The sequence below is a fragment of the Poecilia formosa genome, unplaced genomic scaffold (assembly GCF_000485575.1).
Source record: "Poecilia formosa unplaced genomic scaffold, Poecilia_formosa-5.1.2 Scaffold381, whole genome shotgun sequence".
In the NCBI taxonomy this organism is placed as follows: Eukaryota; Metazoa; Chordata; class Actinopteri; order Cyprinodontiformes; family Poeciliidae; genus Poecilia; species Poecilia formosa.
In genome coordinates this window covers 29,538-57,144 of record NW_006800320.1, presented here as the reverse complement: position 1 = coordinate 57,144, position 27,607 = coordinate 29,538, and the positions used below count along the sequence as shown (strand labels likewise).

Here is a 27,607-nt window from a genome sequence, read left to right as displayed (position 1 = left end):
TCTCTTTCTCCCTGTTTTGATTTTAATGTTTTTATCTTAAAAAAAAAAAAAAAGTCCGACAGGTTAGAGTCCTTGTCAAACGGCGTTTTGACTAAAGTACAAAGGGTTGGAGTCCCAGTTGACGGCGTCTCAACTAAAGTTCTACAGCTTTTTATTTCTCTCTCACTGTTAACGTTTTAATTATGTTTTTTAAATATCTTTCTCACATGCTGTTATTTTAATTATGTAAAGCACTTTGAAATGCCTTGTTGCTGAAATGTGCTATACAAATAAAATTTGATTGATTGATTGATCCACGAGAGGATCTGACATCATCGTCATCATCATCAGAAGGGGTACCATGCTGATTCGGTTCTCCCAGCCCATCCTCTTCAGGCCGGCAGCAGCCAGGATGATGGCAGCAAAGTCGTCCTTCTCATCCAGCTTCTTCAGACGCGTGTTCAGGTTCCCACGCTGAGAGCGGCCGTTAAAGAAACACAAGACCTTAGAGGAAACTAGAAAACATTTTGTTTTCTACACTCCCTGGAAATATTATTCATATTCCTTTAACTTTTTCACTTTTAAAGCCAAAGACTTCAAAGTATTTTAAAAGGTATTTGAGGTAACAGACAAAAACAAAGTAGGGCATAATTATGAAGTCATTTTGAATTGAACTGTTTTGCATATAAATGCCTGCAATACTTTTCAACTTTATTTTTGTAGCCTGTAGCTACGTTTCCATTACAAATGTTCACAAAACTTTGTCAATATTCCATGAATAAGTCTGTTCATGCAATGAGTTCTTAAAAATATGAGACGCTGTCATCCTCCAACCACTTCCTGTCGTCTTCTTTGTGGTTTGGGTCAGTGGCAACATCTGGTTGTTGATCATGTGACTTGTGTTATCCTAAAAGTGCAGTTTTATGTTGCAGTTTTGCAACATAAACCAATTTCAATACGATGTGAAGCCCACCTCATAACAGCAGCAAAACTTTTAATGAAAAAAACAAGAGTTTTTGTTTTTTTTTGTCAAAATTGTTGTGTTTCCATTAAGCAAATTTAATTTTGAAATCTCAAATTGAGCAATTATAAGGTCAACGGAATCGCAGTTTGTCTTTTTTTCATGCACTTCACAGATATCCATCACTTGTATGGAAAAAGCACACAGAATGAGACAAAGTTCAACTCAGATCAATACTCTGGTCATCTCCATGTCACAGTGATGAGGCCTAACAAGTTCAGAGTGAAAAGAGGAAAACTGTCAGAAAGGATACGATGTCCTTGAACTCCAGATGGGGAAACCTTTTCTTCAGCTGGGCAGCGCGGCGTAATGAACTCGTGCCAATTACACTGCGCGCGCGCACACACACACACACACACACACACACACACACGCACACAGATCCATAGTATGAAACATCATCTGTTCATTTAGCCATAACCTACAACACCAAGTTTCCTAAACGAGCCCCACCTTTTCTCTGGAAGAGTGTCCAGAGTTTTTCCTGTGTTGCTTGGATGGAGCACCACTGCATCATGGGGGTTTTCCCTCCTGAAACAAAGGACACAAGTGGTACATGCTGCTTGACCCTCTGTCCCCTCCATCTGCCCACTGACATGAAGGCACTGACTAATAATAGACTTATTGTGAACACAGAGCCACTTTCCAACTCTGCTGCTGGGAAGAAATACTAAAGTTTGTGGTAGAAACTGGAATTATCTAAAATTTGTAAACATGGCATTTTGGTTCTTAATAAAAATTATATTTTAATGTTTACCAGGTTTTTGAAAAATTTAAAAATCATTACAATCAATCATAACATGTTTAAATAAAATGTGTGACAGATTCTAATGGATACAGGTTAAATAATACAAAAGTAACAAATCTGCTTCAGTGAAAGGTGAACGTCTCCGTCCCCCCCATGTTGGTGCTCAATAATCTGAATAACAGAGTTACTGTTCGAGTGAAGCCCCCCGCCGCCACCCTGCAGTCTGACACTCATCATCATGCTATTTATTCTGTGCCTCTCTGGCTGTGTTTATGCCTTCTCAGACAAGTGATGAAAGTATTTTTTTTACTTTAGACTGTAAAGCAATTACTCAACTTCATGTGAAAACGTTCTGTAGGATTTTCTGCTCCTAATTAATAATCTTCCTCAAGAGAACAAAACCTGTCATGACTGTATCAGTCACTCCAGGAAGGTGCAACTATTAATGCAAATTCATTCAGTCACAAATCCTGCACGGCCCTGACATTTTCATTAGTCATCACGCCTTAATGTATTATTACCTTTTATCAATTGCTGCAACTTGGCTGGATTTTGACCAATCCTCCCTGCCCCCTTCCAATCTAACTTCCTGTTTCATGACATTTTTTGAAAGGATGAGTTCTGTATTACCCGCCCCCATTGCTAGAGTTATTTGTTTCCTTGCTTCAATGGCTGCATTTACATTAATCTTAAAATTGTACATTTTATTTAATAAAAACATAGCAATTATAAAATTTAGATTTTTTTTAACATGAGCAGAATATCAACAAGGATTTGCACATATTTGTAATGGAAATCCAGCTATTATTGCTCATAATGTGTCGACACCATGAGCCTTTATTTTCCTCATCCATATTGAGTGATACACAGAAAAGCACAGAATTGTTGCTCATTTCCTCTCTGCGGGGTTGTGTGTGTTGGGGGCGAGGGGGGGCATCACTAAGCATTTGTGTTTCAGTCATCAAAATGGCCAGCAGCAGCCCTGCTTGTGGGCAAACTTCCTTTAACTATGCTTGTCAGCAGCAACTCCCCACCATAGCAACGTTCTTCTAGAGCTGATGACTTCCTGTTTGCTCAGTAACAGGAGCAGTACTTCCTTGGTGTCTGAGCTGCAAACAGAACAAGATGTGACCTGAAACGCTCCAGAGACTGCAGACTGTGGACCTACTTCAGCACAGCTCCGATGGTGAACCCTGCAGGCAGGCTGGTGGGAAGATCCTTCAGCGAGTGAACGACCAGGTCGACCCTGCAGGTCACACAGGAAGGACATCACTTACACCAGCGGCGGCCATGTTGCACTGGAATAATGCATTCATTCAGCTGCAGCCCGGAAGCAGCTGCTACATCTGAGGCTGACTCCAGGTTACACTGGAGGGGTTTCCCTCTGGAGGACTTCCTTTAAAGCATGCTCTGCAAAAGTATTCATACCCACTCACATTTTGTCTCAATATATTTCACTGGATTTTGATGTGATAGACACAGTGAGGACAGAATTGCGGGGGAGTAAAATTGAACCTGTTTTTTTATTTTTACAATTTAAAACTCTGAAATTAATCTGTATTAAGCATTCCTCAATCAATATTCTGTAGAAGCAGCAGCTTTCAGATTTTCATTGTGAAAAAAACAGGTATCATTTCCCCTCCACTCCACAACTTCATGCTACTTTGTGTTGGCCTGTCAAAGATCATTGCGATTAATCACAATGATCAATTATTGAAATAATCGTCAATGAATTTAGTAATCAAGTCATCATTTACTAGAGCATACAGACTTCAGAACAAGCCATATGCTGAAAGAACACAGTAGGAGATTTAATTAAGTCAAAACTGGACTATATATATATATTGCATATAAGATAAAAAAAAAACGTTCTTCATCTATAAATCTGCTCCACCCAGAACTCCTCAAGTGGCAACTTTAGTTTCAACTGGTTCAAATTCTGTAATAAAAGTTCCTAAGCGCCTTTGCTACACATGATCAAGTGTACATCAAAGTAATGCTGCTATTGCATTTTAGGTAATAAAATATTTCTTACTTTAAAAAAATTATTTGCATTTTTAAGTGTTTTCAAATATTGTAGAACATAAGTAAAAAGTGGTTAAATAAAAAAATCTGCAGAGACTGCCAATTTTTTTTAATCTCATTAATCAATTAACTGTGAGAACAATTTATTATCAAAGTAATCGTTAGCTGTTGCCCTGTTCTGTCACAAAAACTCCCTTAGAAGCAGATGAAGGTTGTGGTTGTAAAATGAAAAAGGCGAAAAAGATCAAAGGGTGTGAATATTTTTGCACATCAAATGTGCAGACAGGCCCAACAGCAACATGTATTTTCTGTTATGAAATGAATGAATTTATTTGCATTTTTATTTATTTGCATCAACTTGGTTGCTATTCTTCCTTTATTCCAACAAAGAGCCTTAAGTGTCAGCTGGACCTTTACACAGTACATAGGAGTCTGCAGTCAGTGTCACACTTACTCATTCCTCTCCAGGGCGTTCTCCAACTCTTTGGTGAATAAACTCTTCTCACCAATCTGAAGGAAAGATTTTTAAAATAAAAACAATATTTATTATCCAGACCTGCAGGTTCCTTACTTTTCTAGACTGCACATATAACAACAAAGTAAAATCTGCTGGATGTAGACCCCAGGTTAGACTTAAACTGTTTGAAACTTTGAGCAACACAGAGTACATACGACACCATAAACAATGATCTTACCTTTGATAAAGCTCTGTCGAGGATCATATCTCCTGTTGTTGACATGGCAACTAGAAGACATAAGATATTTATTTATGATAGTTGGGATCGATACAGGTCTAAACAGTGAGAGCTCCACATCTGCAGCCATCACACAGGGCTCTCTGCTCCAGGGAGCAGGGCAGTGAAGATAAGATCACTTTGCTCCCTGTAAATCACCTTATTTCTATCAAATTATGATCTGTGGCTGTTTCTAAATGTACTACAGAATGTAGAAAGAAAATATATTATAGTTTGTGTGGTAGTAGCAGTAGGATAGTGATTCTTCATGACAGACAAAGCACATATTATGAGCAAATGGCCAGGAAGTCTAGTTCCTAAAGAGGAAATTCTGAAGGAATGATTATTTGACAGTTCTGTATGCGACTCATTTTCCAAACAAATTGGGCAATCATCACATTTTATAGCCTCAGTGTAGTCATGGGAATTGAAAAATGATTTAGCTTTTGGTTCTTTCTGGTATATCTATAGCTATATTAATTTTGATTAGCTACTTGCACTGATTTTAAAAATCAATAAATATTCTGTAACACTTTATTTGATTGAATGTGCACAAGACTGTCATGACACAAACATGACATAACACCTGCCATGAACATGAAGGAGTCTTCATGAATGTTTATGACAGTTGTCATGAAGTGTCATTCGGTAAATAATGACACTTTTAATGCAAAGTTGACTATTTTAATGGACTTTTTATACAAGTGTTGATGCAACTTTGCATTAAAAGTATAATTATTTGGCAAATAGTGATACTTAGAAGACATTATTTAGCAAATAATGATACTTTTAATGCAATTTTACATTAAAAGCGTCATTATTTATCAAATGACACTTCATGACAACTGTCAAACATTCATGAAGAAGATTTATCTTTATGGCAGGTGTTGTCACATTTATGACAGTGTCATGTCAGTGTTATGCACACCCGTCAAATAAAGTGTTAACAAAAATAATTGTTAATGGGCTCATGTGTCAATTTCTTCATTAATTTTGTTGCCAAAAAGCGGCATTTCAACAAACGCTCCTTTTTCTCCAGACACCATTTTTGCTATGTTTTCGCCATCAACACAAAGGAGACAGATACCTTTGTTTCTATTCAAATAATAGAAATCCCTAATCAATAAAAAAAAATTTAAAAGACAAAATAAGAAAGACTTAAGTTTGACATCATTTACGTGACAATGCAAGTATAAATGAAGTCATATATTAAAAAATATAAGCTGGTTCTTTTTCATTTTCAGTCAAAGTCATTTCCACTCCTTGCAACTAATTAACTAATTACTAGTGTGGATGTAGGCATATAATTTACAGATTAGATTAAAACAGTCACAATAAATGAAACTTGTGCATCCATTCATGCCAACGATGACTGGAGGTAAACCACAGACTTTATTCAGACCTGGTCTGACTTCACTATCTACTTTTATCTCCTGGCAGAAGAATCCACAGCTCCAGCTGCTCACCTATTTCCAGGTGGAAATCCGGGTAGAGCTCCTTCAGCTTGTCAGCCACACTGTCAGTCTGGATGCGCGCCAGCTACAACAGAAGAAGATAGAAGGAATTAGTTTTTATTTTATTTTTTATTAGTTTGACCATATCTAGACAGCAACAAATTCTGAAATTGATACGGAGGGCAGGATGAGGAGTTCTTGTCAAGACAAAGCCACTGTGTTATCTCTGCAGACATCCTGCTCAGTTGCCTCCGCAGCCGCATGACCACATCAGATAATACAAACTCAACTGACATCCTGGATCTCTGAAGCATCTCGACCCAGGTTCAGAACGAGAGGCAAAGAGAGAGGAGAAAATGTAATGGAGGAGAAGGAAAAACTGAGGGTACCTGGCTTTTGCGAGTTCCGATCCTGATGACCCGGCTGACTTTGCCGTTCCCGTCCTGACAGAGTGAAAAAAGACAATTCAAACAATCTCAGTCAAAGAATCTTTGACCGTTCCGAGCACAGCACCTTCCCTCTGCTGTCCCTCACCCTGATGTACTTATAGGGTCCTTCCTCCATCACTCTGGTTCTTTGCTCTGCGCTGCTGAACTGTAGAGCTTATTGTGTCTGGGCCTGCCTGCTGTGTCTTGGTAAAAGGCTCTGTGCTGACTGAGGTCATATAGTCTCAAGAAACAGTGGTGTGACTCACTGATCCTCTCCTCCTCCCACCCTCCCCCTTCTGGACACCCACACCTACAGACCTCTGCTTCTGACAGATAAGTGTGCCGTTAGAAAAGGAAGGGATGGGCATCTGAGATGGAGGGCCTGCTGCCTGCAGGGTGTGGTCATAGTGAGGCTACATGTGGAAGTCCTGGGTCACCGTTTTTATGAATGGGAGTTCCATTCATAAAAACTGAGAGTCAATATAAAGAGACGACATTCTTACTACTCAAGAGTGGAGACATACGCAAGCCAAAATAAATTCTTAGCAGCACCAAAATAACCAAATCCTGAAAACTTTGTGACTCTCAGGACTTTGTGTGAGGTTTGAACTGGGGAGTCAATTGGTTGAAAAAGAAGAAATTATCTAACGTTGGTCACCAAAAACTAGGAAACAGCTGAAAGAGACACAAATACTAAAAAACGTTTGAGTAAATTCAAATTCAAAAATACTTTCTTGATGCCAAAGGTAAATTAAATGTTGTTGTGGCCCATATTACTTCAAATTCTTTGAAGTCTTTGTACAGTAACACAAATACAGTTTTATCAAATAAATATACATAATAGCAATTAGTCATTCAAAGTATTATTAGATTAATTCTCTGTAGGCACATTTATTTGCCTAGGAGGTTCAAGAGAAGGCAAAAGCCACAACTGCCATTTTAGCACACCTTCCACTTTAGAGTAATGTCTGATTTAGCAGAGCCCCAGCATAACTTCAGCTTTAGCGTAACCTTAGTTCTAGCATAACTTCCATATTAACATGACTTCAGTTTAAGCAAAACACGTTTTAGCATGAATTCCGTGTTAGCATGACTCCCATTTAGCTCAGTTGTAGCTTAACTGTAGTTTTAGCAAAACTTTAGTCTGAGCTTAACTTCCACTTTAGCATAGCTTTCATTTTGGCTTTTGTTGCTGCATTGTGGATTTTGTTTTTTATCAACCCTTCTGGTTCTCTGTATTTTATTCGACCCTGAAACCAAATCCGTTGATATTCTGGTGTGCCACCTCCTCACCAAGTTCTGGAAGACCCAACCTGAACTCTCAGGTAAAATAAAATTTTAAACTATAGAGCACCAGTGTTCTTGGACACAATGAAGCTGGTACAAAATATTCATGGAGTAAGAGGGTGTCAACCAAGAAAGACTGTTCCAAAATTGTCACATTTGAGCTTAACTGTTTTTATTTATTTATTTTATTGTGACTACATCTGATTGGGTCCACCTTATGAGGCAAAAGACTAAAATTTGTTCTACATAACCATATATGATTTATTCTGTTTGTGAAATTGTAACAAATTCATTGAAAATCCTCTCTAAAATTACAACAGATTGATTCATCAAGGACTGTAATAATTTATAGTGAATTAACGTTCTTCAAACAGAATCTCCTTATTGTAGTAGAGGAAGCTACGAATGAATGAATGAATGAATGAATGAAAGTTTATTTTTATTTCTAACAAAAAGGAGAAAATAACTAAAAACAATTAAAAGAAAAGGTTTTTAAAAATCACAAGTCAGCTCGAAAAGGAGCAGGAAGAAGTATGAATTTACTAAATCCCTCTCCGTTATTACGCTATAATTCATTATAATTCATATGCACGCTTCTGTTCAACGTTATGTTTTGTGAAAATCAGAAGTGACAGTCTCTGGCTAAACTTCGACTCGCTTTTCTCCTTCGCTTTTCTGTCCAATCCAAACTTCTCTTGACTAGCAAACACGAACAAGAGCCAATCAGCGCGCCATAGCCAAGTGACGTAGGCGGAAGTTAACCTAAGCGCCATGAACATACAGAGAGCAGAAATGAGGGTGATCAGATTAAAAACCTACCTGTGAGCTCGTCTCTTCTGACATGTCGGCTATCTGTTGAACTCAGGTTGTTTTGTGGGACTCAACAGGTTACTTTGTTCGACACTCTGCAAGTAAAAAGAAAATCCTTGCGAATTCTCAGAGCTCTACTCATTCTGCTCCTCATGAGAATGAGTGTGGATCTTTGTGACGTCATCACACAAAGTAGAGGTCATTTCCTCTGTCTGACTAGCGCCCTCTAGGACAGAGGTATCCTAACTTTTTGCACCGCGGGTAAAACTCATCAAGTCAAAAGCACTTAAAAAAAAACGCAAAATAATTTTTTGTGAATTATTTTTCTTTTTATCTGCTCAGCAAATATTTTCTTGAAACAAAGCAGAAAATAAATTATTGTTGGATAAAACGGGTCTCTGAAGTTAGAGCTTCCTAACATTTTGGGTCGAATGTTTTCTATTTAGTTGGTCTAAAAATTGATTTCAGTCCATTCTCATCAACAAACACAAGAACCTCTTCAGAAGATTATTGCTTCTATTTGTCTAAATTTAATGAATTGATCTATTGTTGAGTAAATAATTGCTAGATGTGTGTGGCCCCACAAACAATAATATTAAAATTAATGAAAAAAAAACAGTCTAAAAAGAAATATTTATAATGCTGCATAATAAATAAGAACTGCTGAATGTCTTTATTGGTTCATCCACGCCCTTATTTGTTTTGCAGCATGTTGCATTTTCCATTGTCCTTTTTTTGTTAGTTCATAACCATATACAAAACTGACAGTTTAGTAGGGATTGTATTTTTCATGTAGACTAAATAAAATCACAGTCAGATTTTATAAAAATATTTCAAATAGAAAAAACAACCATAAAAAAAACACATTTTTATTTTCTTGGGAGTGCAGTATCTGGGATATAGCACCACCTACAGTCCCCCTTGCGAAGTCACTGGTTGAAGAGGGCACTATGAGAAAAATTAACTTTTTAACAAACTGACATACCTTACTGCGGATAATTTGCCCATACTAAACTGAATAACACAGCCTGCATTCGATAAGAGTAAAAATGCGACGATAAAATGAGTCTAATATTAATATTTTTGGTAAAATATATTTTTTCACAATTTGGAATATGTTTAATAATATTTATAAAACTTTATTTATGCAGGTTGACCCATTGAGATCCAAGATCTCACTTATAAGAGAGACAGACCTGTTTTCAGAGAAAAAAAAATACAAACACAGTATAAGCACACATAATTAAAACATTTGACTCAATTAAACAAGTTAATACATTTTTAACAAGAGCTTATACTGTTGTGGTTTTCGTTTCAGTGCCATAATGATAGTATTTTTGCTGTTGGGGTTGGTAAAACAGTCTAGTTTGGGATATTATCTGAGAAATAAACGCCTGCAGTAACAAAAAAACACTCCTATCCTACACTTCACTTCTCCACCAAGGCCAACATTTTGGAGCCCACGTCACCGGTTTCCACGGTGGGCTGATCCAGCGAGTCTCTTCCGGTGGATACGTGGCTCTCCGCTGCCGCTGCCATATTGACGCTAACTAGCTAACGCTTCACCTTACTCGAAGTCAGCTGTATTCGCACCCTGGCATTCCAGAGTGACGATAAATCTCCCCCAAACCACATACACCACGGACTGAAGAGCGTCCACACATAAAGAGAGACCAAACATGGTGAGTAAAAGCTGAAAGTCATTGTAAATCGTTTTAGTTGTTGTCGGGCCTTGCAGTTATCATAACAGTGGCTAACGCTAGCACTTTTGTAGTCTGTATTCTCTTAAACGGCAACAAGAGAAATTCAGCGGCTGCTTCTGCTGACTGCCGAGGCTGACGTTGTGAATATTAGTACACAGCCAATGAATGTTTCTTTTTTACTAAGTCAGTGCGACATGAATCAGGGATATGTAGTCTGCTGCAGACACTGCTGACGTTAACTAGCCTCACATGCTAGCGCTAGTTATTTTCTGTCACTAGCTGGACCCGAGCTAAAGCGTTCAGACTGTCCCCTCGTCAGCCTCCACGACCAACTCTTCTCATACAAAGTATAAACCTGTACATATGCTCTTTAATATAGTCCCCAAGCGATGACAGCTATGCTATGCTAACCAGTTTTAGCTTGTCTAGAAGCTCAACACGTAGTCAGTTTGCCTTCAACGTCAACGTGGAACAAAAGCAGCTTCTTTCTTTAGGCTGCGATAATGTTCATTAATTTCAATCGTGTTTGAAAGGTGCATGTAAAGCTTAGTTTTCATGGAGGTGGCTTTATATTTCTTAGAGGCATGTTGAGGTATCCCAATATTGTAACGCATTCTGTACAAACAAAACACTGTCTCAAATGTTGCTTTCTGTGTACATATCGTCATGTCTAAAGCATCGTCCACTTTATGCTGGACACATGACAGAAATCACAGAGAAGGCAGAAAATTAATTTCTAATTCTTCTTTTCTCGTTAAGATTATCCAAATAATTAAAGTTCTAAAGCATTAAATATTCTCGGTGCCAACACTTTAACACAACGTGAAAGTAAAGGCTCACCCCAATTTTGAGGATGTACTGGGATTCTTAGACCGACTTGTTGCCATTTTGTCCCAATAAGTTAACCCTGTTGCGTCTATGTTCCTATCTAGGGCTGCATAGTTTAAGGAAAATTTGAAATTTTGATCTAATTTAAAATAATGCAATGATGATACATATTCTCGGAAACCCATCATTTTCCCCATTTTTTTAATTTTGTGTCATCAGTGACCCCAGCAGTCTGTATGTTTATTGCTTAAACCTACACCTGTTTTGGCCTGAAAGCTCATTCAGCACTGTAACCTGCATTAAAACTGTAATGGTGATTGTAATTGAAAATATATTTCAGCTCTAACATGTCAGTTTACTATTTCTACTCATTAGGTATTGTCAAGAGCTAGAGAGATTAATTTTCATCAAAGTTTAAAATCGTATGTCTAATGAAATCAGGTTTATTTTCTGAGAACTCTTGAATGACACTATGGTAAATGGACTGAACTTATATAGTTCTTATATACTATGTTTGATTCTGATCCGCATCTGAAACAGTTGACTTTTATGAATTATGAACTATTATCATGATGTTTGATCAAAACAAAATAACTTTGACTTCCTGTAGATATTATTTATTTTGGATATACAACATTTCGTAACAAATAAACTGTAGAAAATCATTTGAAATCTGTGCTTGACAAAAAGAATCATCTGGACTGGCTATATGACACACCCTGAATGGCACTATTTTATTCTCAACTTTTTTGGAAGCCAGTTAAGCAAACTATGAAAAAATATGAGATCAGCACCCACTAGACATTTATTTAGGAGTTTGTAAATGAACACACATGATGGTCCCCAGCCAAGACACTTAGGGGAATCGGCTTTCTTTTATATCTTCTTAGCAAAAAATCTTAAGGAAATTCCACAAAGAAACCAATGAATAGAGTTTATGGAATTATTCCCTAAAAAAACCAAATGCTCCAATACAGGTAAGAGGGATGGTTGGGATGGTCCCACTTCACCACATTAGCTCCCCTTTATCTTCTAAAAGATTCTGATGCTGCTATAAACCAGTGTCTCTAAATGTATCACTGACGTAGAAGTTCTGAATGTATGGAACCTAAATCATGAGCTAATATTTATCACACTTCAAGCTGCTGTTTTTTAAATTATTCATATTGTTGATATTGCCAAAGTTGTGCAGTCCTAAAAGCGACATCAGACGGTCTATTCTAAAACCAAATGCTACCCAGAAAATCCCTTGACCAGTCCTGCATCTTGTAACTGACTGATCAGTGTTACTGTGACAGAATATTTATTTCCAAAATTATTATTTAAGAAATAAATTCTCCATTCTAGTTAGGATCCTGGTCTCTAAATGAGAGATGCAGAAAGGGAATGTCTGCAGGTGTTTCATTGGTTGACCTATATCCCTCCACCCACCCCTGCAGGTGCTGTTGGCAGCGGCGGTGTGCACCAAGGCCGGGAAGGCCATCGTGTCGCGGCAGTTTGTGGAAATGACCCGGACGCGGATCGAGGGCCTGTTGGCCGCGTTCCCCAAGCTGATGAACACGGGCAAGCAGCACACCTTCGTGGAAACAGACAGTGTGCGCTACGTGTACCAGCCGCTGGAGAAGCTCTACATGGTCCTCATCACCACCAAGAACAGCAACATTCTGGAGGACCTGGAGACACTCAGACTGTTCTCCCGCGTGGTAAGAAAAGGACACTCGGAACATTTAATGCACGCCACAAAAAATGGTATTGGAGATGCTTTAATAATAATATGGCACGGATTGAGGGTTTGACATTTCTTTGCCTTTTCTTTCTGTCAAGCCATCGTTGCTGTGTAATACTCATGGATTGTGCTTGTCTACCAACAAGTCTGGCTAAGCATTCAAAAGCTTGTTTATCATCACCTAGAGGGACAGTGTTATGTAAAATCAATTTTTTTGAGCTTTACATCATGTTATGATGTTATTCTCTCATCACAAACACACCCGGAGTGTTGCCTTGATTATTCTGCATTCATCTCCTATGGCAACCATTCAGCTGTGCAAAACACCTGGTTGAACCCGGCTCTGCCTTCGAGGCACAGCCCTCCCCAACTCGGCTCCTTCAGACTAGCCAGCAGCAATTAGCAAACATCTGGTGGAACTGCATCTGCTGAGCTCCTTAAATGAGCAGCTTTTCAGTGCAAGGCTGGTTAAAAACATTGTTAAAGGGTTAATAGAGGAGTCATGTTGTGATGACTTCCTGAAGTCGGAGTTTCAGGAAGAGCAGAAGTTTTTAAAGTTTTAATTCTAATTTTATTCTCTGCTGGTTCTGAAAAACAGAACAGAGCTGATAAACCTCAAAGAAGGGAGATGAACCATGTTGATGGAGCAAAGCTCACACACACACACACACACCTACACCTACACACACACACTGTACGCCTTCAGACTGCAGCCAGGTGTTTAAATACACACACTCATGGGTTTCATTTGAAAATTTCAAGATTTTTAAAGAGGAAAAAGGATATATTGATGGAAGTGATTTATTCTTTCTGTCATTATTCTGGCATTTAACAAATAGAAAAAAAATTGGAGACTCTAAAGCAAGAGAAGTTTAGTCTGGTTTAACTTCAGACAATAAAAAAAATGTGTGTGCAAACTTTTTCTTGTAGTGTTTCTATCAGAACTTGTAGGTTTTTCTTCTGGTTAACAAAGACAGACACCATGTTGATCCACAGGAGAACTGAACCTGTTTGTTTAGTCAGTGGCCGTCCTCCTCTACATTTACAGTAAAAGACAAAATATTTTTCAAAAACTAAAGTTGTTGTTTTTCACAAAACTTTGAAAAACTGTCAGATAGTGTGTTTGTTTGGCAAAAGCTGAAGACACTTGAAAGATTTCACAGTATTTCTAGTCATTTGGTTACATTATGTTCCATGAAGACATGGCTAGATCAGTCAAGAGTTTGAACTCATAAAATGACCTCAGGATGCTCTTCTTCCTTCAGTGTTTGTTGTGTTTCCTGTCTGAATCAGTTCCTCCTTGTTTCTGCTCCGCTCCAGATCCCAGAGTACTGTCGTGTGCTGGAGGAGAGTGAAATCTCAGAGCACTGCTTTGACCTCATCTTTGCCTTCGACGAGATCGTGGCGCTCGGCTACAGAGAAAACGTCAACCTGGCTCAGATCCGTACCTTCACAGAGATGGACTCCCACGAGGAGAAGGTGTTCCGGGCCGTCAGAGAGGTAAGACGCTGGATGTGCATGAAAATGGAGAAAAAGGAGAAAAGGACTGCGTCAATGGTTGGTAATGTTTGCAGACTCAGGAACGCGAGGCTAAAGCGGAGATGAGGAGGAAAGCGAAGGAGCTGCAGCAGGCCAGGAGAGACGCCGAGCGCTCTGGGAAGAAGGTTCCGGCGTTCGGCGGGTTCGGTAATGTGAGCAGCATGTCCTCAGGGTCCCTCATCACAGACACCATAGTGGAACCTGAGAAACCCAAGATCACACCAGCTCCAGTCCGGTACGGCACCGTGAAACGCAAAACGGTCCCCAGCTGAGCGTGCAGCTCTCCTCATTGGTCAGGTGATGAGTTGTTTGTTTGTTCCTCCAGATCAAGCGGCCCGAGCAAGGCTCTGAAGCTAGGCGCTAAAGGGAAAGAAGTGGATAACTTTGTTGACCAGCTCAAGTCTGAGGGTGAAACCATCATTTCGTCCTCAGGAAAGAGAGGCTCAGATGTGTCCAAGGTTCTGCCACCGCCAGTCAATGTGGAGAGGTACACACCTCTGGTTCAGAAGAGATTCAGTGTCCAGTTTTCCTAGATTGATTTTCTTGGTTTTGGCGTAGGAAAATTGGTCGATCGGCGTTTAAAGCTGCTGCTGTGTGTGTGTTCACTCCTCAGCGTACATCTGCGCGTGGAGGAGAAGATCTTGTTGAGCTGCGGCCGTGATGGCGGCCTGCAGAACATGGAGGTGCTGGGCATGGTGACACTCCGGGTCACGGACGAGAAAAACGGCCGCATCCGCCTCGCCATCAACAACAACGACAACAAGGGGCTGCAGCTTCAGGTGGGTCTGCTGCACAAAACAGGCTGCTGTAGTCCAACTCTATTATTATTACCAATCATATGGGATGCACCGATATGAAAATTTGAGCCAATATTGATCTTGCTGTTCTGGCCAATATTTGCCAATATTGTCTATGTCTCACAACGTTTGCTTCAGTTAAACTCCTTACAATCCATCACGTGCACTGTCACTTCACCAAGCTAACACCACACATATCAGCCACAAATGGAGGAGGATGTGGGGAACAAATATCAGCCAAGTTTTATTTATTGGACTGATGCCAACATGTTAAAAAAAATGACTGATACAGATACTGATGTTGGTGTTCAATCAATCAATCAATCAAATTTTATTTGTATAGCACATTTCAGCATCAAGGCATTTCAAGGTGCTTTACATAATTAAAAACAAAATAAAAACAGCATGTGACATTGAAAAAACAGTAAGAAAGAGAGAGAGTGTTCACACCTATTCATTCTAATACACAACACTTTCAGCAAGCTTCAGGTATTTGCATTTTTTTTTCTTACCATTTTCATTATTGTACTTAATGGTGAATATAATACCTGGATTTGCCAAACTTGAGATTTTGATGTTTATAATTGCGGTAGAAGAATTTTTGTCTGAAAAATATGAAAACAATTTTTTTCTAATGTTTGGAATAAATGAAATTCTCTGAGCACAAAAAACTGTTGGGAGAAGCTTGTTGAAGGAAACCCAGATGTTTGACCAAGTCATCCAAGTCAAAGGCAATGTTACCAAATACTGAGGAAATGAATGTAAACCTCTAACTTTGAAGATATTAATAAATTATTCTGAGATGTATTATTTCTCTGAATTTTGTGACATTTAGCAAGTAGAAGTAATTTTGGTTATTCCAACCAGCCTCGATGAGGAGACGTTTGGTCTGATTTAACTTCAGCCTGTGATAAAAGTATTTTTGTATAGTGTATGTAAACTAGTGGTTTCACCTGGTTCTGTATTTATTCTTGTTTAAGGAAGTGTAATGAACTTTAAAACCCAAATAAGTACTAAATCGGAGGTACTTGTACATTAAAATGCACAAAGCATTTCAAACAGATAAAACTCTTTTTGGAAATATTCTTTGGCCTAAATGATCAATTCTGCTTTTCATTAAGACTTTCTTTTACATAAGAAAATGTGTTAAAGTGGCTGTGATCTGCCATATTCTGCTATTGCTGATGTTCCCTCCTACTTACAGTTCAGCAGTAAAGCTAAAAACCTAAATGATCCACATCCTGTTTGAATTCTGATTGGTAAACTAACTCCAGGTTAAATGCTGTTGGTTTGCAGACGCATCCTAACGTAGACAAGAAGTTATTCACAGCTGAATCGGTAATTGGCCTAAAGAACCCAGAGAAGTCCTTCCCTCTCAATAACGACGTTGGCGTTCTGAAATGGAGACTGCAGACCACAGACGAGTCCCTCATACCTCTAACCAGTGAGTGCATGTTATCCTTCCTGAAGATTACCCAGACTTATTTTAATGTGAGAGTGTTTGTCACAGAGATGGAAATAACTCAGCAAATCTAACTGGAATGTTTTCATTTTCTTTGATAATGTGATTGCTGACTGTAAGGTGCGATCAGCATCAGTTGCGCTGTAACTGTTGGTCCTCAGTAGTCAGAGGAGCACAGATGTGCTGCTGCTCTCTCATTCAGCTGCTCTGTCTCCCAGTAAACTGCTGGCCTTCAGAGAGCGGCTCCAGCTGCGACGTCAACATTGAGTACGAGCTGCAGGAGGAGAACCTGGAACTGAACGACGTCGTCATCAGCATCCCTGTTCCGTAAGCACCTCGACTCTCCATGGTTACGCTCCGGATCACGCAGGTCAAATTCAATACTCTAAAAATAGAACCTTTAGGATTACAGCTGTGTACCTGCGTATTCTTTTATCAATCAAATCAAAGCAGTTTTATCTGAATTGTACTTGATTACATGAAGGTGAAAAGATGGCTCTTTAATTTATTTAGTATAGACAATGCACATTGTCTATACATTTGTGTAAATGTGCCAGAATTGGCCAAAACACAATTTGTCATCTGTTGTCTCAGTCTGTCCTGCTAAAAACAGAACAAACAAGCTTAAAATGACTTAACTATTAAAAATTCTGTCAATAAATTAAATTAGTCCAAACAATAAATACAAAACAAAGAAACTATTATTAATATTTGAAGCACCATTCAGCTCTAGAAATAAGATGATATCTCTTCAAAAAATAAAAATTAAAACCTACAACAATATAAAAGCCTATCTCATGTCAGAACTGGAAGTGACTTCAGGTCGCTCTCTGTGAGCCAATGAGACGTCTCTGTGTGTTTGACCCTGCTGTGACGGTTTGCGGTCGTCGACATGTGAAGCGTCTGTCGGTCTCCTCCAGGTCCGGGGTGGGCGCTCCTGTGATCGGAGATCTGGATGGAGAGTACAAACACGACAGCCGGCGGAACGTCCTGGAGTGGTGCCTACCAGTCATCGATGCCAACAACAAAACCGGCAGCCTGGAGTTCAGCATCGCCGGGCAGCCCAATGATTTCTTTCCCATCAATGTGTCCTTCGTGTCCAAGCGCAACTACTGTGACATTCAGGTGAGCTCCCAATGAAGGTGCAGTCTTTTCTTATGAAGCTTCGGTTCGGTAGTTTTAGATGAAATGAGTGCAGTGACAGTGGAGATGGTAAAAAGCTGGCACATAGATTGGAAGAGGGAGTTTGAGGCTGCTGAATGAAGAGGTCTGTGTTGGCTCTGTCCAGCTCAGCAGTGTCGTTATGTGGTGACCTGGAGCCGTGTGGGTTTGGGAAATGGCTTCCTGCTGAGACACGACCACCAAGCCCTCACACCTGTGAAATGATGTTTCACTTCGAGTCATCCTTGATAAAATCAATGAACTTGTCAAATTTTTGACTTCAAATAACTAGGGCTGCACCGACTTCTTTAATTTGTGGAATTCTGCAATGAAAATCAATTTAATTTTCCTCAGCAAAGGTCTGAAAATCATCCACTGTCTCCTTTTGCTCTGCCTGACAGACCATCAGGTCTCTGTGTGCCATTAACAACACTCGCGTCACTGTTGCCAACTCGGCCACTGTGTAGCTCTATTTAGCAACTTTTCAAACAAAAAAGGCTTCTTGGATATTGGTGATCGGCCAGAAAGCTGCAATCGGTGCACCGAGGCCTGTCGCATTAATAAATTCACTGCATGATAAATTACAATAATTTCCATTCTGATTATATTTTTTGACAGGCAATTCTGTTGGGAGACGTAATAACCCATTTTATATAGTTTTGGTTGTTTTTTATTTCTTTTTTATTTATTTGTTTTTGGTTGTGTTTTATAAATTGAAAATATCTTCCAGTTCTAGTTTGTGTTCTGTACAAAATGATTGTTTTTCTTAGGCTTTGAAAGAGTGAGAGTGAACTTGGATTATTGTACCATCATAAACATAATCCTTGAAAATGGTCTCAAAATAACATTTATTGCTAGTCTTGTTGCATAAACCAATAAATCAATTAATTGCATGAAAAATTAAAACAAATTTTTTTTTTTTTTGAAGACCAATTGTGTGTAGAGACTTTAGTTTCCATTTTCTCCCATTTCGAACAAAGTTGGAACATGTTGCATGAAATGTTGGTTATCACAGACATGACCATCATGTGACAAGTTAGAGAAATACGAACCAGGTTTTTAAAAAAAATTGTCTGTAATTTTCAATTACATCGATAGAAAATATTGTTTAAATGTTGCAGAAATTCTTCCATGTTAAAGAAAAATAACCCCCTACTTTTTTCTTTTTCTCCTCTCAGGTTACCAAAGTGTCTCATGTAGATGGCGACAGCTCCGTCAGATTCTCTTCAGAAACCTCCTTTGTTGTTGACAAATATGTAATTGAGTAAAAATACTGGAAGAAAATGGCAAAATGAGAAAAAAAAATCACCATTTAAAAAAAAAAAAAAGTCCAAATCTATGCTACAGAGAAAGATCGACGATTTCCAGCCTGCTGCCCCTGTATATCATCAGACTGTACACAGGACGCCAGCCATCGCCGTGGAAACGGCACCTCCTGTGGGGAAGAGCAGCAGCAGCAGCGGTGGTGTATTTATGTTTGTATGACAGAGGATCATCTATATATAGAGTTAATTGAACAGGAATAAAACCAACACACAACTTCTCCTTCCACTAATGCTGTGGTGCATAACTGTACAGAGGATGAGTAGAGGATGACTGGGGATGAAGGAGAGGCTAGCTGTGTCAGTAAGTGCAGGTGGAGGAACAACAGGACCTTAGCGCTGCTAGCTTAGCTCCGCTCCCTCCCCGATCATCATGCGTCCTCACACAGACGGTCTCTCTCTCTCTCACTGCGGTGATTATGGGATGGGTGCTTTCTTCTCTCCCCTTACTGTAGCTGTCTCTTTCTCATGTGTAATTGTTAAGCTCTTGTGATTTTCATATCTCAGATTTTCAGTTTCCTGGAGAACGTAAACAAAAGCTTGTCTTTGTTTCTGCTCTTCTTTTCTACTGTTGCTCATTCTGACCACTACTCGGCTCAGTGAATTTGGCAGGACGTTGTAAGGGATTCTCAACAACACACCTGTCAGTAAAATCATTAAACTGTTTTTGGAACACCATTAAACCACTCCTCGCCTCGTCTGGAAGGGACGCCATATTTAATTGTGCTCCATTTGAGTTCAGAGATGAACCTTGAGATTTCACACTTCAAAAGGGTTTAAATCAGATTCAGCCATTTTTTCCCCCCACCTTACATTTCTCCATCAGCGGGGGGCTTACTGCACCTCCCCCCCCACTGTAGGCTGTAATGCTCATCCACCCAGTCATCCTTTACTTACATCGTCAAAGAGCGTAAACATTATACATGAAGTAAAATTTGTCTTTTATGTTGTTTTTTTTCTTTTACTTATTCTCCCTCGTTTCCCCCCTATCAATTTCAATTTAGCAATGCTTGTGTGGATGTGGGGTCAACATTGACTAGAAACAACTTTTCTTTTTCTTTTTTAACAAAATTGCAGAAGGGGAATCCTGACATTCCAGTGTAAAACTAGAAAAAAAAAGATACTTTAATGGAATAAAATGTATTATTAAAACTGTAAGGTGGACTTGGTCTTAATGAGCTTGAGTCATAGTGTTGCTGCTTTATCAAAACATACTTGGATTGTTGCTTTGATTCTTCATGTTTGAGGAATCATTGAATCTCCTTTGGCAACCAGTCAGGTGCCTAAACACCTGCTTTCACCAAGCCCCGCCCACTTACCCAAAGCTCCACCTTGGAGGAGCTGCATCTCCCACCCACAGAGCGGGATCCTCAGCTACTTCAGTTCAGTGCTCCTGTGATTGGTAGTAAGCGGCATAATGACAAGTGCTGTGATGTGCTGAAGGAGTTGGAGACAGAGGCCCAATTCCCAGGTGTCAAGTTGTTTTTATTTTTATCTGTTCAACATTTTTATAACTGAAGGTAAAATGGCTCTGTGTGCCTGGAAAATGCATACCGCCGCCCCTTCAAGGAATACAGAAAAGCTAAAGACAAAACCAGCCATGTTCATTATTATACTCCTTCCTCATTGACAGCTTTGGGTTACGTTGTCGTCTCATCTGCACGTCCTCAGTGAGTGATGAAAAATCTTCCCAGATGTTATGTGACCATCACAAAGACCCAGAGACGACACGGAATGTGCAACACATTCAGGGAGAAGCTTCCACATCTTTTTGAGGTTATGAAAAATGTATGAAGGCAGCCATGTTTTAAGTATTAAACAAAGGGTGTGAATATGTGTGTAAATGGGATTTCTTGGTTTTCTGTTTTGATTACATTTCCGAAAAATCTAAACTTTTCTCAGCGTTGTCATAATGGGGGTATTATGGTAAAATGTTGAGGAAAGGGCTTATTCATCCATCCATGATGTAACAAAACGTGGAAACAGCTAAGCACCATGAATGATTCCAGATGTTGTACAGGAGTTTTCTGGTTTATAATTTCTACTAAGCTGAACTTTGAAAATTGTTTCTCCAGTTTACCCAGAGTAAAGACCCTAGTTCCACCACAATGGCATCTCAATTTACCTCTAAATCAGAAGCTACAATGTAGATACCAGCTATAGCAGCATTAGCCACTAATGGTACATAACCATTTTTTGTCAAAGCTCTTAAATAACTCGCAGCACAACCATTTGTTATTGATTGAAAAATGAAATTAAACAAAGGAAAACATATTTGGGGAGCAAGTTACAGATCCCTTTTTTCTTGCTGTACCCCCATATGCCATGACTCCCTGGGTAGAGAGCCACATCATTTATACTGAAATGATGTGTGCCAGTGCGCACCAACTCTCAGTTGCTTAATTCAAACTCAGGTTGGCGTCAGCCTTTGTCCTGAAGCCAAGTAAATTTATGTTTGGTGTTCAACCTTTTAAAATAGATGTTACTTTGCTACCTGCTCCATACGCAACGTCAAAGAATCCCGTCAGCAGCCGTGAGGATGAAGGTGAGACATGCTAAGTAGAGACGCTACAGGTCAACAGATGGGTAAATGATGGCGGATGAAAAGGTGGGATCATGGGGCCACTTTGGGGTCACAGGGGTCAGCTGCAAGACAGCAAGCAGCCGTGCCAGGATTGAGGAGGGGGGGTTGGTGTTAATAGCCAACCATAAACAGAGGGTGTGCTCTTTACGAATGAATGAACTGGCTGATAAAACTCTCAGAGGAGCGGGTGGAGGGGGCGGGCAGACTGTTGTCTCTGTCCTGTTAAAGCACACGGGCAGCGTCACAGCGTCTGTCTGCAGGCTTTGACTGGATCAGGACTGACTGGCAGGAACTTTTTGGTTAATGGAGTTTTGTCCTTCCAGAGTGGAACTAAGGAGTGGAAAACTTCTCTGACATCTAACCCAGCTGTTAGCATCCGCTTCACCTGCTACTGAAGGATGATGGCCAAGAAAGTACGATTCAAGGTATGGAAATCGTTTGAGTCACTGTTTTGTATGGACCACTACCGGCTGTTTTAAATATTAAATATGTATATTTCTGACTTCTCAATGGGAAAAGAGAACACCAACCATCCACCAATGCCAGAAGAAATTGTTGCAACCTGAAACCTTTTGTTTGATATCTCATAACCCACCTGTAAGGTGGAGGTTTTGTGTTCCCTCCCTTTAAGGAGCAGCAGCAGACTCGTGTTGGGTCTCCTGCCTCAGGTTGAGCAGCAGTTCAAAGGGAGAAGCTGCTGCTCCGTCTGAGCGGTGACACCGAGGTGACAATTATTGCTCAGCTCCAGGATCTGCTGCCTCTCACCAACTTTAAAGAGTCAAACAGAGACAGAGTTACATGTCTCTTTAAATGGAAAGCTCCATTTAGAATGTGGAAATGCCAGTGAGATCAGCATCAGTACTCCCACAGTTCCTCCTTTCCTGCCCAAAATGGTTTCAGAGTAATTTTTGCGTGTCTTAGAAATCACAATCACAATCTGGTAACTGATGCATAGAATGCTGATGACATGCTGATTCATGTATCTGGTAAAACTTGCTGCTAATGTCAGATTTACTTATTGTCAGAGTTTTGTGTTTATTTCTGTATTCTAAGAAAACGTCTGTTTTCCATGTAGAACAATTTTGCTTGGATATTAATGCATTTGAAAAGGTTTAAAAGTGATGTTAAAATTATTTCCAACAAAATAAATGACGCTTATCTGGTTAAAGTTCTGCTCAGAGATCAGCTGTTCTGTTCTCAAAGGTGACACATTTCCTGAGCTGAGTGTTTGTGTTCAGAAAGCACAGCCAAACAGAAATAATGATCTTGTCCTATAGTTCTTTATAAACAGAAAGACTAATCAGAACCAGCCACAGCTACTTGGTGTGTTTTTCTTTGTTTTGTTGTTTTCTTTTTCCTTTTTCTTTTTTTTGTAAAAATAGGAATATAAGAGTGATGTAGCATTTTGCAGGTTGGACTGATTATTTTAAATTCTATCCCAATCAATGGAAGCTAAAATTAGAGAAAAAAAATTATTTCTCTGTTCCATTTTCATAAAAACTCTCCCTGCAACATTTTGGCTCAACTCAGTTCTTTCCCCCCACTAAATACTAACAATAAGTCAAATAGATAGAATTTGTGCAACAGTCTCTACCGTCACTATGCGCAGATTTTTATGTCTGCTGACTGGTCTGTCTGCTTCAGGCTTTTGTTGTAGGGCTGTATACCCTGTGCTTACTGAAGAAAAGCATCACCACAGTGTGATGCTGCCACCACTAGGAATGCACAATATATCGGCACCAACATCGTAACTGGCTGATATTCGTCATATTTATCGGCATCAACCCTATAAATAAAATTGGGTCAATTTCATTTCCATCTTGTTGCCGTTTGTTTCTGGGGGGGCGGTGGTCATGTGGTATTCGTTTGGTCATGTGACTGTGATGCGGCAAATAATTGTGGGGAAGCACAGAAGCGTTGCAGCAGTGTGGTCGTTTTTTCAAGGAAAGAGTAGTGAAATATATATATAATATTGGAAAATATTGGTTATCAGCCATTACAGCAATATTGATATTGGCCCAAATTTTCATATGGTTGCATTCCTAGCCACGGCCATGGTGAAATCATGCTGTGGGCTTTCAGTCCCCACAGAAGTCAAGTAACAGACTCAGATGTCTACTGCCTTCACTCAGCATTTTTATAGAATCAGAAAGTGCATGAAACACTTACAAACATATTTATAGCACTTTGAAGATCAAAGATAAAGTTTTGATAAAAGTTGAAAGCACTTTAAAGAATGTGTTTTTTTGTTTTGTTTTTTTGTTTTACTTTATGGCCTTTTTAACATCTTTTTCCACTTGTAAGCATCAACTATTTTAAGATCTATAATAGTTTCTTAAAGGTCAAAGTGCACAGTGGAACAGAAGATGATTAGCTGCTGACATTGTGTGATTTTTGGTGATTTTCCTCACAGCACCAACCAGTATCCTGAATGAAAGCCCTCCAGGGAGTGAGGCGGAGGCTGGAAGGAAATTGGACGAATTCTGTATCCATATGTGGAATTTCCTCTCGTTGACTGTTCAAACAGTGGGGAGCTTTTTCTTGGGTTTCTCCTCACACTGCCGTGCCATGTTTCATCCTTCACCTCAGTCTCTCTGGGTTTCCATGGGAATGACAGTCAGCTGAGATCCAGATATTGATCATTTTTAAATATCTTGTGTTTGCAATTTGCATCCAAACCCATCTACTGTAGACTTCAGTCAGAACAGCCTCTGCACATTTCTGAGCACAGCATGCTGGTATGTAGATAGAAAAACAAGACGGAATAATTTTCTGCCAAGAAATCTCAGACATTTTCTGAAAAAAACAAAAAACAAAAAGAAAACAAGAAAAACAAGGAAATTTCTGTGTGAATTTTTTTAATTGCTAGAAAAAAAACCCTCAGATATGTGTAAACTGATGTCATAAAATTTTCCTTATAGGAAAATTTTATGACATCAGTTTTTTCTGGAACTTTTTAAGAAAAATACATGGAAATTTCAGAGATTGAAAAGCTACAAATGTGCTATAAAAAACTCCAAAATTTTCCAGAAAATGTCTTAATTTCACTTTTTTATTGTCTAGCAAAGTTTTGAGTTTTAAAACTCAGAAATTTCCTTGTTTTTTGTAGGAATCTTCTGAAATGAATCTAGAACTTTATTTTTTCCTCAAGCAAATATTCTACTTGTTAAACTCAGACATTTTCTTGTTTTTGTAGAAAATTTTTAAACTTTTTGATACATCTCTAAATTTCAGAATTTTTCTGTGGAAATTTACTCCTTTTTTTTTTTTCCTTTTTACTACAATGGCCTTACCACGCCATCGCAGTTAACAGCCACTAGATGGCAGTGCTGCTCTACTGACCACCTCAGAAATGTTGCGCTTGAAGTCTCCAAACCTTCAGAGCAGCAGCTCACACAAACACTTTAGTCTGAACTAAATTTCTGGTGTCGGTTGTTCAGCCCAGGATCGACCTTTCAACTTTGAGAGGCGGAATGTTCCCTGAAGGAAGATGTGGCGGTCTCTAATTGGTCTGTCTCGTCAAAGGTAGTTCATCCTGGCTGTGACTCGTCTCTGTTATTTGACTTGCCTTTTCTGTTGACGGTATCACAAATGTGCAGGGACGGTCTGAGACATTTCATTCACCCAGTGAGCAGCTCCAGTCCTCTGGAGTCAGCGCCCACTAAGGCCTTTGATGTTCATAATGAGCGACTCCCTCTGCTCAGCCCTGCAGCGCTGCGCTGTAAGTTTCTATAAAGGATTTGAATGGGTGCTGAGGAAGGGGAAGAGCGCGACAGAACCCAACGTGCTTTTCATTAGAGATGAAAGGACGGAGAGCTTTTACTGTCTCAGATGTCTGTTTATGCCAAGTGTGAGTGGGTGGATGTGTGTTTAAATTAAAGGAGAAACTTCCCTAGGATCCCTGGTGATTTGAAAGTTACCTGTGGGCTCGTCCGCATATACGGTGACTGCCCTGCATGTGTGCTGCCTTCTTTCTGCTCCCACAACAAAGAAACAGGCCGGTTTATTGGGATGTATTGTTCCGTCCCTACAGGTGGTGAGAGGAAATAATAAAACACCATTCACAGCTGTCATGGCTCCTGTGGAATGTACCTCAAAGACTATTGTCTGAAGATATTGTTGAAAATGGCACCCTTACTAAAGACTATGGTTATGGCTGTGTTAATGTAACATACGGTCGCTCTATCCGTATGAGCGACCGTATGTTTACCCCCTCCCCCCTGAGATGAAGACACGTGGAAGGTAAAATTCGCTACATTTACCTTTACATGTGCGCGAGGTGAAGTGTATGCGAAGGCATCATCGGCGCGCCGCCCCCTCCAGACGGGGTTTTGATGCCCCCTCTGGTGCAGCGCCCCTATGCGCTGCATACCCACTTTTTGCGCCACTGCTTATACCGGCTCTCCTCAGGATTCTTCAAGTAATGTCCAGATTCATAGTGTCAGAGTCTTGGAACTCTCTAAGTAAAGAAATTGGATGCTCTGGTCAGACAAGACAGAAACTGACCTTTTCCCCCAATGTTAGAAACGTTGTGCGGTAGAAAACAAAAATTTCACATCATGTTAAACACAGCATCCCTTTGGTGAAACATAGTGGTGGTAACATCATGGTGTGTGAGTGGGTTTTCTTAGTGACAGAAAAGAAACCACTGATGGGGAAACTCATTGGAGCTAAATACAGAACGATCCTGGGAGGAAACCAGTTAGAAGCTGGAAAAGAATTGAGACTGAGGTGGAGCTTCTCCTTCCAGCAGGAGGCTCCACCTTTAATGACTCCTGCTGTAAGTCATTAAAGGATCTTCATGTGTTATAATGGCCAAGTCAAAGTACACATCTAATACAATCAGGAATCTATGGTGACATTGGAAAATGTCTGCTAAAAGGCATTTGCCCTCCAATCTGACTGAGTTTAAGCAATTTACAATGAAGAATGGAAAAAAGTTTACCCCTTGGTTGTGCAAAGCAGATAGAAACATTTGCCAACAGTTTTGTGCCGTATGTCCACAGCTCGACCAATCAGAGCCCTTTAAGGGTCTTGCATGATCTGACCAAAGTCAAACTGTCCATGCATGGTCACGTGGTTGTGGGATGTTTGTTTTTGCACACACCCTTCAAGGTCAACAAGATGCACTGAGCCCTAAGCAGTGATCATGGTAGAGAGGAATGACTATTACAAGTTCACAAGTTTGGAGAACATGCGATGGATTTGCGACCTATCCAGGGTGTACCCCTCCTCTCGCCCATTGGCAGCTGGAGACAGGTACCAGCACCCTCCAAACTCCAATGGGATAAAGGTGTAAGAAAATGGATGGAAGTTTGGAAGAGGAGGAAATAATGATTGATGATTGACTAGGCTTTCATTGTATTCTCTGTTTTTGAAGCCAGCAATAGGAACAGAAGGTGTCTGTGCAACGTTCCCCCACCACAGCAGACCTGAACTGAGTTCAGTGTTGTGGTTCAACAGTACATATGTCTTTACAGCTTTGGACAAATGCACCAGGTGCTGGAAGCTGAGTTGTTGTGGCTGTTTTCTGCAAAAACCAACACACCCATGAAATTCTGACCAATCACATAATAGTTTCATATAAAGAGTGGGGCAAGAAGTTTGTTAGTTGGGTTGTGACAAGAAGAAATAGATGACATGAGGGTGAGAACAAGATAATGCGATTTTCATCATGGCAATGAGAACTGATTTTGAGACTTCATGCAGAACCCTTAAGAAAAATTCAAAGAACTATTGATTTGGGGTGGCACATGGTGTAGAGGTGCAGCGGGCGCCACACATGCTATGAGACCTTGAAGCCGCTCTGCAGTGTTTGATTTCCAACCTTGGAACCTTTCTTGCATGTCTTCACCTCTTCTCCCTTCACCAATATCCCATCTGATTACTGCAAAAAGAAACTGCCACCAGTTCCACAAAAATCTTTAGCAAAAACGATATTTTCTTAAGTTGCTTACAGAACTGCTGACACTTGTGCTACATTTTGGCTGAAGTGTATA

General features: G+C 39.8%; 2 protein-coding genes across 3 annotated transcripts in view; one reads left to right on the top strand and one right to left on the bottom strand.

Annotated features, from left to right (window-relative positions):
* The window catches only part of LOC103154321 (porphobilinogen deaminase), a 13,480-nt gene extending 4,740 nt beyond the window's left edge, over nucleotides 1-8,740 (bottom strand). The window contains exons 1-9 of one of the 2 annotated variants that reach the window (XM_007575566.2): nucleotides 8,496-8,740; nucleotides 6,351-6,404; nucleotides 5,974-6,046; nucleotides 4,469-4,518; nucleotides 4,228-4,283; nucleotides 2,917-2,994; nucleotides 1,454-1,531; nucleotides 1,254-1,329; nucleotides 340-453 (exon numbers count right to left, since the gene is read on the bottom strand). In XM_007575566.2, coding sequence (XP_007575628.1) covers nucleotides 340-453; nucleotides 1,254-1,329; nucleotides 1,454-1,531; nucleotides 2,917-2,994; nucleotides 4,228-4,283; nucleotides 4,469-4,518; nucleotides 5,974-6,046; nucleotides 6,351-6,404; nucleotides 8,496-8,519 — 603 coding nt within the window. In that variant the 5' untranslated portion in view covers nucleotides 8,520-8,740. The remainder of the gene's footprint in view (nucleotides 1-339; nucleotides 454-1,253; nucleotides 1,330-1,453; nucleotides 1,532-2,916; nucleotides 2,995-4,227; nucleotides 4,284-4,468; nucleotides 4,519-5,973; nucleotides 6,047-6,350; nucleotides 6,405-8,495) is intronic. The other variant, XM_007575565.2, reaches the window with a different exon arrangement.
* A 1,246-nt stretch (nucleotides 8,741-9,986) lies between these two features.
* On the top strand, nucleotides 9,987-20,186 carry LOC103154320 (coatomer subunit delta). The gene is made up of 10 exons (XM_007575563.2): nucleotides 9,987-10,168; nucleotides 12,457-12,720; nucleotides 14,064-14,243; nucleotides 14,318-14,517; nucleotides 14,608-14,769; nucleotides 14,896-15,061; nucleotides 16,376-16,523; nucleotides 16,760-16,868; nucleotides 17,462-17,666; nucleotides 18,881-20,186. The coding sequence occupies exons 1-10, from the start codon at nucleotides 10,166-10,168 to the stop codon at nucleotides 18,968-18,970; spliced, it is 1,527 nt and encodes a 508-aa protein (XP_007575625.1). The 5' UTR covers nucleotides 9,987-10,165; the 3' UTR covers nucleotides 18,971-20,186.
* Nucleotides 20,187-27,607: the final 7,421 nt, after the last annotated feature.

Excerpts from the sequence above, each read along its gene's own strand:
- LOC103154320 (XM_007575563.2), top strand. Across the intron at positions 14,518-14,607 it reads ATCACACCAGCTCCAGTCCG|ATCAAGCGGCCCGAGCAAGG; the intron begins GTACGGCACCGT and ends TTGTTCCTCCAG. Across the intron at positions 14,770-14,895 it reads CCGCCAGTCAATGTGGAGAG|CGTACATCTGCGCGTGGAGG; the intron begins GTACACACCTCT and ends TTCACTCCTCAG.